Source organism: Dreissena polymorpha, chromosome 11 (genome assembly GCF_020536995.1).
Source record: "Dreissena polymorpha isolate Duluth1 chromosome 11, UMN_Dpol_1.0, whole genome shotgun sequence".
Taxonomy (NCBI): Eukaryota; Metazoa; Mollusca; class Bivalvia; order Myida; family Dreissenidae; genus Dreissena; species Dreissena polymorpha.
Window position 1 is genome coordinate 64339778 of NC_068365.1, and position 16049 is coordinate 64355826.

A 16049-nucleotide genomic window follows, 5' to 3' on the forward strand; every position below is an offset into this window, starting at 1 on the left:
ACAAATATGGGAACCGATGCTTGTCTCTATCAAGACCTATTTATAAGACAACATAAGACATCAAAGTGCATTCCCGCATTGACTATGATTTTAACGGATGTATGTCGAGAAAGGTATAAAGTGTGTGAGCTAGAATAAGGTGACTTTACTTAGTTACCATGCCACAAAGCATTATGTGTGTTTGGAATAACAGAGCTGTGGCGTCTGTTTAAATACGAGGAAAATATTCCTGTTATTGTGGCATCTCGGAATATAAGGCCACGGCTACGATTTGTTATTCTAATTTACTGTGCATACGGTATATTGTGCATGAGGCGTTCGCGGTTGAAATTAATTGTGTTATCTAGTGTAACCAAAATGGACATGTCTAGTACGGATTAACACGGATATGGCGGAACATTTGGAGAACAAAAGTATTGTGTTTGTCACACTTATTTAATTAATTAATTACTCTTTCCCTGAATAAAAGTTAGTTACTTACTGCCTGTATATAAAATATTTTAATAACGGCGCGTATGTGGCCTGATTTGTGGACCTGGACTCCGTCTTGAAAGTGGTTGCGAGCAGGGCTTGTGAAAGATTAATGTTTACCTAATTAATGCTACATCGGGAAATTAATTGCTTGTGAACGGAAACAGTACATTATTTAATGTAAATGACTAAGTATACGAATATTTTATTAAGACCATAAATGTGGAAACTCTGTCTACGCTCAGTGTACTGGAAACTCTGTCTACGCTCAGTGTACTGTTCTATGAGGAAAGGTTTATCTGTGCAGTGTGACAATCATAATTGTGGCAATTGTTAAGGCATGCGACACGGACTTCGAGTATTAAGAATGTGCGTAATGTGAAGAAATGAATTACGTGATAATGGCTAATTGAACAAAATGGACTCACTATTGTTAGTGCTACGAGAAGACTACGTTCGTGTAAGCACACGTAAAACAAGTTGGTATATATCTTAGTAACACAGATAATTTGAAACCGTAAAATGTAAAGCGTATGTGTCACGAACCCGCGATCCATTGTATCGCGGTCCATTGTTTGATGTTAAACTGTGACGACAAACAACAAACTGTGACGGCGAAGCAGGTATAAATATAAATGCCAAGGAATGTACCACCTTTGAAACAATTCATTAACGCTTGAAAGAGACTCAACGTAATGCCTTGAACATCGGAACATCGGTAATACGGTGACGTCATAACGGGATGCCGTTTCTAGAACAGGTCGGCTACGTCATGACGGCGTTAACGTTGGCCGCCATATTTGTTACGTTTGTGACGCCATATTGGCTAGTCAACGAGGAAACAGACACGCGCGTCGATGTTCACACGGGCTTGCTCGTGATTTGCGAGAAACGCTCGTGTCACTGGATCTTCGAGGATAGACGAGTGATAAGTGTGTATCCAGGTATAATTAATTCTTTCTTACCGTATCCAGTATGTTCCCATGAACGATTAATCACATGCTATTGTAGATAATCATACACTCCACAATACAAGTGTATACTCGAACAGTTCACACACATTTTCTACCTTATATATTTTGGTCAAAAAGTATATATAAAAGGTGCGCTTCGTTCGCTGAATCAATCCTGTCTGCTTTTTAACGTGATACGGATTTTCGTATCCTAAAAAATAATTAAAAAGGTATATAACTGATCATAGACAGAATCTGTGTGAACGATATTTTATGGAACGGTGGGTTTTTGAGGCAATTAGGGCGATTCATGTGTTTCCAGGTTTAGTTAATCTTTTATGAGGGTAGTCGGTATGATCCTATGAACGATAAATCATATCTTAGTGCGGCTATTCAGTGCGACATTTGTGCGATTATAGAGATTTGGCATTTGAGAGTGGTTAGTTTACTACCGTGGCGACTTATCAACGTTAAGTTTACTATTGTGAGCAAATGTCAAACTTAATCGACTTTTGAGTACCATACAGACTCAAAATCAACGAATTTATCGTACAATATTTCGCGAAATAAAGTTAAATCTTAAAACAATCCTTTTCTTATAGCAGTAGCCAACATGTCGGAGCCGAGCGGGTGTTCGCTCGTAAATGTTTGGATATCTTCGCGGGGAATTCACTTAGAATATATTGTCCCCCCACAAAAAACCGAGCATTTTGTATCATGTAAAATCTATGTGACCAGATCACATCTATCGTTTGAAATTTTGCTTATTGCTATAATTAACGCTTAGTTTTTGTTTACACTGTATTGTTCGAAATATTTTACGAAAGGTTTGTTGATTTCGAGTCTTTATGTGGCTGTTAGGAATTTTTAGCTCACCTGATTGCTCAGGTGAGCTTTTGTGATCGGTCTATGTCCGTCGTCTGTCCGTACGTCCGTCGTCCGTCGTCCACATTTGGTTTGTAAACACTCTAGAGGCCACATTTCTTGTCCGATCTTCATGAAACTTGGTCAGGAGATTTGCCCCAATGATACCTCGATCGAGTTCAAAACTGGGTCATGCTGGGTAAAAAACTAGGTCACTAGGTAAAAAATGAACACTTTAGGAGGCACATTTCATGTTCAATTTTCATGTTATTTTGTTAAAATGTTTGTCTTAATGATATGCTGTTTGAGTTCAAAGTGGTTCCGGTCTGTTGAAAAACATGTCCGCCAGTGGGCGGGGCAGTTTTCCTTTTTAGGCTATAGAGAAACCTTGTAAACACTCTAGAGGCCACATTTGTTGTCCGATCTTCATGAATCTTGGTCAATAGATTTGTCCCAATGATACCTCGATCAAGTTTGGAACTGAGTCATCCTGGGTCAAAAACTAGGTCACTTGGTAAAAAAAACAATTTTGTAAACACTGTAGAAGTCACATTTCATGCCCAATCTTCATGTAACTTTGTCAAAATGTTTGTCTTTATGATATGTTGGTTGAGTTTAAAAGTGGTTCCGGTCCGTTGAAAAACATGGCCTCCAGTGGGCGGGCCAGTTTCCCTTATTTGGCTATAGAGAAACATTGTAAACACTCTACACGACACATTTGTTTCCGATCTTCATGAAACTTGGTCAGAAGATTTATTCCAATAATATCTCGATCAAGTTTGAAACTGGATCATGCTGGGTCAAAAACTAGGTCACTAGGTCAAAAAAGTAAAACCTTGTAAACACTGTAAAGTCATATTTAATACCCAATCTTCATGTAACAGTGGGCGGGGAAGTTTTTCTTTTTTGGCTATAGAGAAACCCTGTAAACACTCAAGAGGCCACATTTGTTGTCCAGTTTTCATGAAACTTGGTTAGAAGATTTGTCCCAATGATACCTCGGTCAAATTTGAAACTGGGTCAGCTGGGTCAAAAACTAGGTCACCAGGTCAAAACAAATAAAAACATTGTACAAACTGTAGAAGTCACATTTTATGCCCAATCTTCATGTAAATTTGTCAAAATGTTTGTCTTAATGATACGTTGGATGAGTTCAAAAGTGGTTTCGGTCCGTTTAAAAATATGGCCGCCAGTGGCCGGGGCAGTTTTCCTTATTTGGTTATAGAGAAACATTGTAAACACTCTAGAGACCACAGTTCTTGTCCGTTGTTCATGAAACTTGGTCAGAAATTTTTTGCCAATGATACGTCGATCGAGTTCGAAACTGGGTCATGCTGGGTTAAAACTAGGTAACAAGGTTATCAAAAAGGAAAAACCTTGTAAACACTGTAGAAGTCACATTTCATGTCCAATCATCATGTTACGTTGTTTTTCTTGGTGATATGTGGGCGGGCAATATTCCTTATTTAGCTTTAGAGAAACCTTGCCAACCGTCTAGAGGACACATTTCTAGGTCCAAATCTTACAGAAACCTTTTCAACACATGTATAATTAGCATTACTTGCAAATGTTTGCATTGCAAAATACCCATGCAAATGGACAGTACTCAATCAGAATTAATCATATGCTCACACTGCAAAAGTAAACAGAAGGAGAACCAATATAATATGCTCTATAGTACTGAATTTTCAACTACCGGTAAGCAATGAACAAGGCCTTGTAAAAAAGGTAATGGAACTAGGGCCATCTTGGCCCTCTTGTTATATGTCTTATCAATACACTTTATTAATAGAATGAATTTGGTGCATTTTCAGGTCACTGCATTCTCTACTCATTAAAGCAGATATTAAAAGAACTATACGTATAAAAATTGAAACAGAAAATATGTACAGTATTAATGTTGTTCAAATATTACATGTAATACAAGTAAACACTCGAACAATTCACCTCACTCTTCCTGCCTACAGATAAAGATTTCCTTCGTATGTTTGTCAAAATTTTATAAACAAATGTGAGCTATGTTTGCTGAATCAATCTTGTCTGCTTTTCTTAAAAAAATTGATCAAAACTTACAAACTGATCTTAGAGAGGATCTGTTCGAAAGATGTTCTAGGGGATGTAAGTACTGACTAATGTATAATGTTGATACAGCTAATATATTGCATCAGAACACAAAAATAAGGCTTGTTGAAGTTGAATGCCATATATAGAGTGTACACAGAAACCATAGTAAAAGATCTAAGATCCGCGAAGGTAAGTGAGCTTTCTAAAAGAATCATGATGGAAAACTGATAATATTAGTGACATTATTACATAGTAAATAAATACATGTAATTTCGATATATAGCATCTGTCTTTTATGTTTTTGAACATACTGTATGCATTTGCTATAGAATATTTGCAAAATTGCTTTAAATTGTAACAGCTTTACATTGTTTTGATGCTGATGGGAGCCAACATTGAGCAGGCTGCTGCACCCGTCTATCGCCCTCTAGAGTTTTAACTACAAGCAAACACTGTTTTTAGATATATTTGTCCTGACTAAAAGTGCATGGTGGTGCAAAAATAGATTCCATTACATTTTGTTATCCAACTGTCTTTATCCCATTCAATATAGATGTATTTTAATTGAAACTCTCTAAAAGCGTACGCTATAAAAGCAGAACGTTCAAGTGTCAAATTCGATTGAAAGATAATCGTATCATACAATATGAATGAAGCTCTTGGGATTCCATAGAAACACTAATGACTTCAAGTCTAACAATTTTGGGTACAAACAGAGAATTAAGTATGATCTCCCTGTAACAATAACTTACTGTCTGCAAATTTCGTTGTCATATAATGTCACCTTGCCTCGGAATTTGATGTATGCATATGTAATTTCTGTAATTATTTGTTTATTTCCTTAATAAATAGTTGTACACTGGAATTGGTTTTTAACTTGTGCTAATAATCAAATACAATGCTTTTACAATCTGGGTGACAAACAAATGCATATGTGTTATAGATTAAGTTAGCTTTCTGTGTTTTAGTTGAAGTATTTATATGGCATATGCATTCTACTTATTCGCTTATAATACTTCTCCACGATGTAATAGAGCAGGTGTGGATTGTCAGGTACAAATTTATTGCCAATTATCTGAACTCGAAACTAACTTTTCCCTTCGTTCTGACAGACGCAGCACCATTTCGTTCAGAATTAACGGATAAGAAGAATTAATTATGCTGTTTTGTTATATTTTTCGTCACTTAGGTTTCAATGATGTGAAGAAATAAGTACAAAATAAAGGCTTCCAAAAAAGGCAGATCACCGATAAACTGTCATACTTCATGAACATCAAAAGAAGTCATTAAAATACCAAGTGTGCATACACAAAACTCGCATACAATAAAAAAAAGGATATGAATGAAGGGCTGACATGTGTAATAGCATGCATAATTCTTCAGAAACAATCTAAATACATTTGCGACGTATGCGATTCGTAATGTAATGTTCTACCTTCTGCGACATCGCGTTTACTATGATCTGTCTTTCAATTGTCGCCAAATACACGTGTAGCAACTGATACACGGGAAAATCATTGCTCCACTCAACAACTCTATGTTGTGTTTTTGTGTTGCTGTTATTGGTATCGGTTCTTATTTGAGCTCACCTTAGTGTTCATAAGAAGCTTTAATGATACCGTGTTGTCCGTCAGTGCGTGCGTGAGTGCGTCCGTCCGCTTTATTGTTTCATTTGAAGACTTGTTTCCTGAATCGCTTCGCAGATTTTAATTAAACTTTACACGGTTCTTGGTCGACCATCTTGCAAAGCTGTTTTAATCGTTAAAATCGTTCCGGTAAAGTGAATATGTAGGTAACTGGAGATAAAAGTAGATTTTTCAAAATAAAAATAAAATAAAAATAAATTCTGAATCCATGAGGATCAGGGTTTCAATATTTGGTTAAACATCGTATTGTTGTTTTTTGCCAAGTTTTCTTGTAATTATCTAGGTTTAGGGGATTGATGTATGTGTGAACAATCATATGGTAGTAGACATTATCGGCTAAATTTGGCCCCTACCAATGGGTTACTTGTTTTGCTTATATGAATATAATGAAAACTGTAAAATATCGTCATCTCTGAAATCACAGGACCCAGAGTATTGTTTTGTCCTGTAACGTCTTATAGTAATCGTCTTCTAAGTTTGTTAAAAATTATGCCCTCGGGAAAAAATCTTGCTACGCCAAAGGTGTCAAATTATTTATTATAAAAACTTGTATATCAAATACTAATTTGCTTTAAAAATCTTCTATTGAAACTGCACAGGCCAGGTGATATTTGGTTTGTAAATTACCTTTCCTCTTCTTAATGTGGTAAATATGTTCTTATCATGCGACTGGGGTCAAAACTAACAATGCCTAGGGGTCACTAGATTTAGATGCATCAGTCGTCAGTTACAATTGTTCTAAGGGGAATATAATCAACTACGTACTAAACCCCATCCATGCTCGCTTGAATAGGAGCACAATGGATATGCAGTTTCTGTATTGACACCATTAAATTGTATTCACATTATAAAAAGGAAAGGTTGAATATACATACTCGAATGTTTTTTGGTAACCATAGTAACCATGGTATTTCAAACTAAAGTTTAGAATGCTTTAAATACTACGATTTCTAAAATTAAGAATCCTCTGACATGAGTTGACAATTCATACATTTCAACAAGCTATCTGAAAACAATGTTCATCTAATTAAGCTCATAATTCTGATGAATTGAAATGCTTTGAAAAAAAAATCTACCTTTTTATTTAGGACAGTGTCTATGCTGACGTTCAGTTTTAAAGTCACCATCAGGGTTGCCATCCGTTAACCGCAATAGTTTCAAAGTTGCTATCGTTTTACCTTCAAAGCTTCAGCTAAAATAAAATCAAAACGAACTATTAAGTGTGTAATTTCCTTTAAACGAGACATATCGGAGCGACTGTATATTGATGGAAACTTGAGGTTTCGATTAAAATTCGTTATGGTCCAAAAAAAGTTTGGTTTTGGTCTTGTGCAGCGTGATCGGCGGATGAAATGACTCACGAAACTTGTTTGCTTGTTTGTTGATATAGTTCTGCTATTGCCATTTGAAACTGTATTCTGCCGTATCACGGTTGTCAGTTTGTCCGATCTTCATGAAACTTGGTCAGAACATTCGTCCCATTGATACCTCAACTGAGTTCGAAACTGGGTCATGCTGGGTCAAAAACTAGGTCACAAAGTCAAAAAAAGAAAAACATTGTGAACACTGTAGAAGTCAAATTTGATGCCCAATCTTCATGTTACTTTGTCAAAATGTTTGTCTTAACGATATGTTGGTTGAGTTCAAAAATGGTTCCGGTCCGTTGAAAAACATGGCCGAAAGGGGGGCGGTGCAGTATTCATTATAATGCTATGGAGAAACATTGTGAACACTCTAGAAATCACAATTTTAGCCCAATCATCATGAAACTTGGTCAAAACATTATTTTTATTTATATCTCGGATGAGTTTGAAAATGGTCCAGATCGGTGAATAAACATGGCCACCAGAGGGCGGGGCAGTTGTATCAATATGTATATAGTGAAAACATGTGAACACTCTCGAAGTCACATTTTTGGTCCAATCTTCATGACATTTGGCCAGAATATTTGTTTCCTAGATACGACGGTTGAGTTCGAAAATGGTTTGAATCGGTAAACCGCTAGGGGGGGGGGTCATTTTCCTTACATTTATCTAGTAAAAATGATTGTGAACACTCTAGAAGTCACATTTTTTGCCTAATCATCATGAAATTAGGTCCAACGATTGGTTATTTGGATTTCTCGGATGAGGTTGAAAATAGTCCTGCACATTTGAAAAACATGGCCGCCAGGGGGTGTGGCAGTTTTCTCTATATGTATATAGTGAAAACATGTGAACAGTCTTTAAGACACATTTTTGCCCAATCTATATGAAATTTGGTCAGAACATTTGTTTCCTTGATACGACGATTGAGTTCAAAAATGGTTCGGATCGGTAAAAAAAACATGGCCGCCAGAGAGGGGGGTCTTTTTCCTTATATTTGTATACTACAAAAAGCTTGTGAACACTCTATAGGTCACATTTTTGTCCAATCATCATGAAACGTGGTCCACACATTTGTTTTATGGATATCTTATTATGATATCTAGGCCGAGTTCCTTTATGGTTGCGGTCTTTTGAAAAACATGACTTTAAATGGCTTTATAGTGTAACCTTGTTTACATCTTACTATGAAATTACCGATGTATATTATGATATTCATGTTCTCCATGCAGTCAACTGAATATTAATTCTGCCGATAAGATATACAGTAAAATTGCAAAATGTTTTTTTTTTCTTTTCTGAAGAGGATTATTATGTTTATGATTGGTTGGGGATGAAGTGCAACAAACATATTTTGTCATCTGGAAATCCTACATGAAATATTCTCAAAATTTCAAGTAGTAATATTGATTTCACAGAAAATTACTTAGCTGAGAAACAACTGTATATAACTTGAATTCTGTTTGGCCTCCAATCATGAATGCATGGCTTGTAAGGAATGCACTCTTATTTCTCCATTGACCCCATTCATCCACCTGCTTATCAGCAACTAACTAATTCCCTATTGACTGTGCCTGAATTGTTAATTTGATGTAACAGGCTTGCAGCTTAAAAGCCCTTTGTCCCAGCCGGGAACTCACATCAAAGACCTTCAAACTGATAAGAGTGGAACACAAATTGTTATGGCACACAGTTTATGGATGTCAGGTCCGTAGTTTTGGTGTGATAATCAAAGATTTGTGTTTTAAATAGGGTTGATTGTTGTTTTAATTGGAAATACCATTGCAAGGTGAGTCTGAAAATAGTTCCAGTTTGTTTAAAAGCAAGGCCCTGAGGTGGGTTGCAGGTTTCTTTTTATTGTCATAGTGAAACATTGTGAACTCTCTATTTTATTCACATTTTAGTTCAATCTTAATTACACATGCCGAAAACACATGTTCCTAAAATATCTTGATTTACTTTGAAAATGGCTCCGGTGCTATGAAGAGCATGGTTTCCATGGGCGAGCGAATTTCTTCTTGTAAACTTTATGATGACATTTATGTTTCATGAAGTACTTTTATTATTTTGAACTCCACCTTCCCAGAATAGTTGAGATCCTTTGGGTCTCAGGTGAGCGCCTTCGGGCCCATGACCCTCTTGTTTCTAAAGGTATTATCGAATTTCTATTAAGTATCATTTTTAACAAAAATATTATCTGGTATCAATATCTCTCCGTCATTCTCATACATATCGTCCTTTAACAATTCTTTAAATATACCATATTGCGATAAATATGTGCATGGGAAGACATTTTAAGAGATCAATTATCGTTAGTTCATATTTACTCAGTTCTTGTGTGGCGACAGATATGGACACTTAAAACCCAGAGTGTTTAACCGAGATAATGCGAGTAATTTAATTACAGATAATAGTAATATTAATAATGTGATAGGAATTTATAAGTATTCGTAACAGCCCCGTAAAGATAAATAAATTAATTAGTTATGTTTCCATATATAACATAAATTTTATGTTAAATAATATAACAATGTGATATAAATTTAGTTACAGATAATATTAATAATGTGATAGCAATTGATAAGTAATTGATATTTAAATTTAATTATCGAAAATGTATTTCAGAAATTCTCAAGAGATGTTTTTATAGTATAACAAAATCATATGTGCATTTTCAGAAATTAAATAGATGTTTTAGTAATATAAGAAAATGTTGAAGTTCAGCAAGTAGGAACATGACATACCATACATTCATTGTTAAAGTAGGCTAAATCAACAATTTGAAAGGTCATAGATAAGCGGATGAAGTTGTTACTCAACGACTGTATTTAACAAGGTTTATCCAATTGATAAACTGGTCAAAACTAAAGCCACAGGAATAAGAATCCGATTTAATTATTTCTTACATCCATTGAACCATGCGATTTAGTATCTCTAGACACACAAGATACTGCAGCGGGGATCTTAATCCTAGTGAATTATCTATTACATCCATTGGTAAGAGGATTGAGATGATGTATTACTATCACCTGAACCATTAAGTGGGTAAACACGTGCACCATTCCCGGGGCGTGTCATTGTGGAAGGGAACTCTTTGACCAAACCAATAAGAAATTAACGAGTATTCAGTAAAACGCTTTGACCAATCGAATATATTGTAAGGAATATCATTATTTTATGTTTATGTGTATTTCAATATAAAACGAGATGTTTTATGTAGAAAGATTATTATTATTACTCTGCGCTTAGATTTTGAGGTGAACGGATCGAGAAAGATCCAATCATGTAGTTGTCAGATTGTACTTATATATTTGGAAATATGAAATATATTAGATATTAAATTGGACTGGAATTCACATATGGCGTTGTTGTTGAGTATTTCATTACACGTTATTATACGAATAAATTGACATTTATAGAAAGGGACGGACTTGGCCTATTCGCATGTAGCAAAATGTAGTTAATGCGAGCCACGTCATTATGGCAATACGCGCATGCCGTGAAATCGAACGATAGGTTACACACTATTCAATTAAGAGAAATGAACTTTGTTTGTTACTGTGTGTTCACCACGAACAATAAGCGATTACGTGACAGCCCCATTTCCCAGAGCGCGACTTAACTAAAATGATATATAAAAGTTGCTTATCTCCATTATGCCGGTTTCACGATATACTGGCTTAATATGTCAAAATATATTTTTTGCTCAATAAATGTTTATCTGATATCGCTCAGTCATCACATTATGTTCGGTTGCGAAAGATATATGATATAGAGACGTTGACTGAGCCATCAAGGTATATTTGCTTATTTATAAGACAACATATGCCATCAAAGTGCATTTGCATTTGCTAATTGACTATGACTTTAACGGATGCAAGTCGAGAAAGGTATAAAGTGCGTGAATGAGGATTAGGTGACTTTACTAGGTGCTCATGCCACAAAGCATTTATGCTTGATTGAAATAACAGAGCTGTGGCGTCTTTATTAACACGAGGAAAGTATTATTGTTATAGTTGCATCTCGGAATATAAGGCCACGGCTACGATTTGTTTTTCTCATTAATAAGAACTGTGCATAGGGCGTTTTGTGCATGAGGTATTCGCCGTTGAAATGACTCGTGTTATATAGTGTAAAGAATACACAGTGCAGACTGACATATATATGTTGGCACTTATGGAGAAAACACTTACTTCTTTTTTCGCACTTATTTTAATTTAATTAAGTACTGCCTGTCTCGCTAATTATATTTAATTACGCCCTGCCTCTTTGCTATTAATTATAACAACGAGGCGTATGCGACCTATTTTTGGACCTAGATTCCGTACAGAAAGAGGTTGAAAGCAGTGAATGTGAAGGGTTCATATTTACATTAGATATCTCGAAATATGTGTAGAAATAAAACATTAAAGAATTAAATGCATGTTTTTGTTTAGAGATCATCAAATCTGCAACCTCTGTCCACGCTTAATGTACCGGGCTATGAATATGGGAATATATGCGAAGTGTGAGGATCCTAATTGCGGTACATGTAAGGGTGTGTGAAATGCACGTCGGAAATAAGAATATGTGAAATTTGAAAAAATAATGTATGTATAAGTGACGTATTAAGTTTGTAAAATAGATAATCTGCAGCTGTTTTTTCTGTACATTCTCATCACATCGAAATGGAGCGATACTTGAATAATATTTGAAAGCAACAATTATGCGCCTTTCTGTAGAACATCGATAATATTAAATAAAATACATATTTAAAGTATGTGTCACGAACCGCAGTCCATTGTTTGATGTCAATCGTTGACGACAGAGAAGGTAGAACATATTAATACCGATTAATGAACAACCCGTGAAACAATATTTCAACGCTTGAACGTAATTCAAGGTTATGCCTTGAACATCACCACTCCGACATCATAACGCCATAACGGGATGCCGTTCATAGAACACGTCGGCTACGTCATGACGGCGTTAACGTTAGCCGCTATTTTTGTTACGTTTGTGACACCATATTGGCTGGTCAGCGAGGAAGCAGACACGCGCGGAGAAGTTCACAAGGGCCTGCTCGTGATTTGCGAGAAACGCTCGTGTTACTGGATCTTTGAGGATAGAAGAGTGATAAGTGTGTTTCCAGGTATTATTGATATTGTCTGAGGAACGATTATTAATAAAATATGCATCGGCATGGGAGACTGGGCTGAAAGCATTTGCGTAAAGTGTCCTTCCAGATAAGCATGTGCATTCTGCTGAGGCTACTCAGGTTCGACACTTTCCGCTAAGATCGGATTGTCTCCATTTTGGGCTTCATGCAGTTGCGTAAAGTGTCCTTCCAGATAAGCATGTGCATTCTGCTGAGGCTACTCAGGTTCGACACTTTCCGCTTAGATCGGATTGTCTCCATTTTTGGCTATATGCAGTTGCGTAGTGTCCTTCCAGATAAGCATGGGCATTCATCAGACGCTCTTCAGGGACGACACTTTCCGCTTAACTCAGATTCGTGTCTAGAAGAGACTTTCTTGTAAAGAAAGTTCCATGACAGCGGCATGTGTCGTCCCTGATAAGCCTGGGCCGACGGAACAGGCTAATCTGGGACGACACTTAACTCAGATGAACCAGTTTTCTCAAAAAAGGGTAATTATTAAAGTGTGGTTATTCAGTGCGGCTGTTTAACTATTAATGACCTTCGATACTGGTTAGCGTGCTCTTTTAGAAGATTAATAATATTTAAGATTACACTCGTGTTACTGTTAATTTTTGGAATTCGGTGCGTTTTTTCCATGTATTAAATATTCTACTAATAAAATCAGAGACTAAAAAAGAACTATACGTAGACACTGTAATAAAAAATGTATACATTCAACAAGTATACATTCAAACCGTTCACCAAACAGATACGATTCCCTGCGTATGTGGGTAAAAAACCTATAAACAATCGTGTGCTATGTTTACTGAATCAATCTGATCCACCAATAAAATGATATTTCGAGTTTTTCGCGTGTTAAAAATAATTAAAATCTATAATTAAACCTTCAAGAGGATATTTTTTAATGTGTTTGCGGGCGGGGATATAAGAACTGATATGTATGTTGCTGAATCAGAAAAAGAGTAACAAACCAAAGCAACTATTAACACTAAATTATAATTGAATACTATGTGCCTTAAGTGAAGAGAAATTTTACTGTTAAAACGGACTGCGTCTTGATAAATATACATGTAAATTTAATGAAAACATATTTATAACAAAAACTATAAAAATGCAAAACATTCAAGTGTCAAATTCTATTGATCATGTCAAACAGTCGATGGTGTCCCTACTCTACATTTGGGTTATGGATTGTAAACGAAATGTATGATACAATGGACAATAATGTCAAGTGATTTCATTGAATCCATTAAGGACTAAGAGTCTTACAATTATGAGTGCAAACAAATAATAAAGTTTAAATGTCGATCTGTAACATGCCTCATGCATGAAGCAGCTCAACACTTGATTTCTGCAAATGTCGTTGCCACATTGCTGTCAGCAAATGTCGTTGTCACATTGCTGTCTGCAAATGTCGTTGTCATATACCTTGTATTGAACTTCGTTGTCTGCAAATGCCATTTCTGTCATTATAAATTGTTGTAGAGTTGGTGTACACTTGAATGTGTTTGTAATTGGTAATACGATCGAATGTTTTTACAATGTCGGCGACGATAAAATATTGCAGACAAATTTAATTAACTATGTTTCAGTTGAAAAATGTATATGACATTTACGTTCAATGTATTCTCTCATTACGTTTATGTTGGATATTATTGAACAGATGTTGAGCGTAAGTTAAAACTTTATTGCCAATTATCTGAACTTGAATCTAAATATCCCTTTTGTCCTGACAGAAACAATAAGCAACACCAATTCCTTCTTATCAACGTACTTTTATGTACCACGGTTAAAACTCAATTATGCTGGATTGTCGTATTCTATTTGACTTAGGCTCTAATGATATGTACAATCAACTATACATCAAAGACATATATTACAGAAAAACAAAAGCAAAAGAAGACATCAACGTACATTCGGCTAATTGACTATGATTTTAGCGGATGAAAGTCACGAATGGTATGACTTGTGTGAAATTGGGATAGTTTTCTTTACTTTTATCGTGGTCTGTGTGCTCCCATGTAACTAACTTTGAGGATGCCTTGTGCTCATATGTGTCAACTCAGAGTGGAATGTGTGTTTTGAGGTATGATTTATCAGCTGTTAGGGTGGTAAGTTAGTTCACATATCTGATTAATCACACTCAAATGTGTATATGTTTTATAAATGAAATGCATTCGGTGCGTTGTTCAAGGTCGTATTATTTAAAAATAAGGAGCAAGCGATAGGCAAGTTTGAAATCTGAGGTTAGTAAACTATTGATTTCGTTTAAATATTACACGTACATGCCTTACAGTTCACCGTACGCGTCACAGAATCAGATTTTCTGCGTATTTGGGTCAAAATATTATATAAACAAATATGCGCTATGATTCCTGAATCGATTTAATCCGAAATTAAACGTGAAACGGATATTCGTATCTTAAAAAAGTCAAATGTACAAAGTAATCCTAGTAAGGCTCTGTAGCATCAACCTGCGCTCTAGATCTTCGGAACCCTGCTATAACGCTCTAGATCTTCTGAACCTTTATATTGCGCTCTAGATCTTCGGAACCCTTCTATTGCGCTCTAGATCATTTGACCCTGCTATAGCGCTCAAGATCTTCGGAACCCTTCTATTACGCTCTAGATCTTCCGAACCCTGCTATTGCGCTCTAGATCTTCGGAACCCTGCTATTACGCTCTTGATCGTATGAACCATGCCATTGCGCTCTAGATCTTCGGAACCATGCTATTACGCTCTTGATCTTCTGAACCCTGTTATTGCGCTCGAGATCTTTGGAACATCTTTTTGCGCTCTAGATCTTCGGAACCCTGCTATTACGCTCGAGATCTAATGAACCCTGCTATTGTGCTCTTGATCTTATGAAACCTGCTATTACGCTATAGATCTTATTAACCCTGCTATTACGCTCTAGATCTTATGAACCCTGCTTTTGTTCTCAAGATCTTATTAACCCTGCTATTGTGCTCTTGATCTTATGAAACCTGCTATTACGCTCTAGATCTTATGAACCCTGCTATTGCGCTCTAGATCTTCGGAACCCTGCTATTACGCTCTAGATCGTATGAACCCTGCTATTGCGCTCTATATCTTCGGAACCCTGCTATTGCACTCTATATGTTATGAACCCTGTTATTGCGCTCTAGATCTTATGAACCCTGCTATTGCGCTCTAGATCTAATTAACTCTGCTATTGCGCTCTAGATCTTTGGAACCCTGCTAGTGTGCTCTTTATCTGCAACAGCCTTCTGTTTAGCTCTAGATTTATCCCTTCAAGCAGCAAGTGTTTCTAAAACATTTGTATCCAAAACGAAAATAATTATTTTCTAGCATATACCGACTGGTGGATCAAAGAGAAAGTTAAAACAACTGAAAGATTTTAAAATTGGGTGTAAGGGGCATACAATCGAACCCACGATTGCTGTAAAATATCCGGGTGTAAATATTGATTACACATAATGTGGTGAAAACATTGTAAACAATATTGTTAGTAAAGTAAACTCTCGTCTTAAATTTATGTATAGAAATGCAAAGTCTTTAGAT

The 16049-nt window shown here is 36.0% G+C and overlaps 1 protein-coding gene across 7 annotated transcripts in view; it reads left to right on the plus strand.

The window, feature by feature from the left end:
• Positions 1 to 16049, plus strand: part of LOC127851091 (uncharacterized) — a 194396-nt gene that overhangs the window by 40602 nt on the left and 137745 nt on the right. Inside the window, exon 1 of one of the 7 annotated variants that reach the window (XM_052384592.1) lies at positions 168 to 1415. The exons of 3 other annotated variants lie outside the window; for them this stretch is intronic. In XM_052384592.1, the coding sequence (XP_052240552.1) occupies positions 1214 to 1415 (202 nt within the window). In that variant the 5' untranslated portion in view covers positions 168 to 1213. Of the gene's footprint in view, positions 1 to 167; positions 1416 to 12276; positions 12494 to 16049 lie in introns of those variants that run through there. 3 more of the 7 variants (XM_052384618.1, XM_052384614.1, XM_052384615.1) reach the window with 3 other exon arrangements.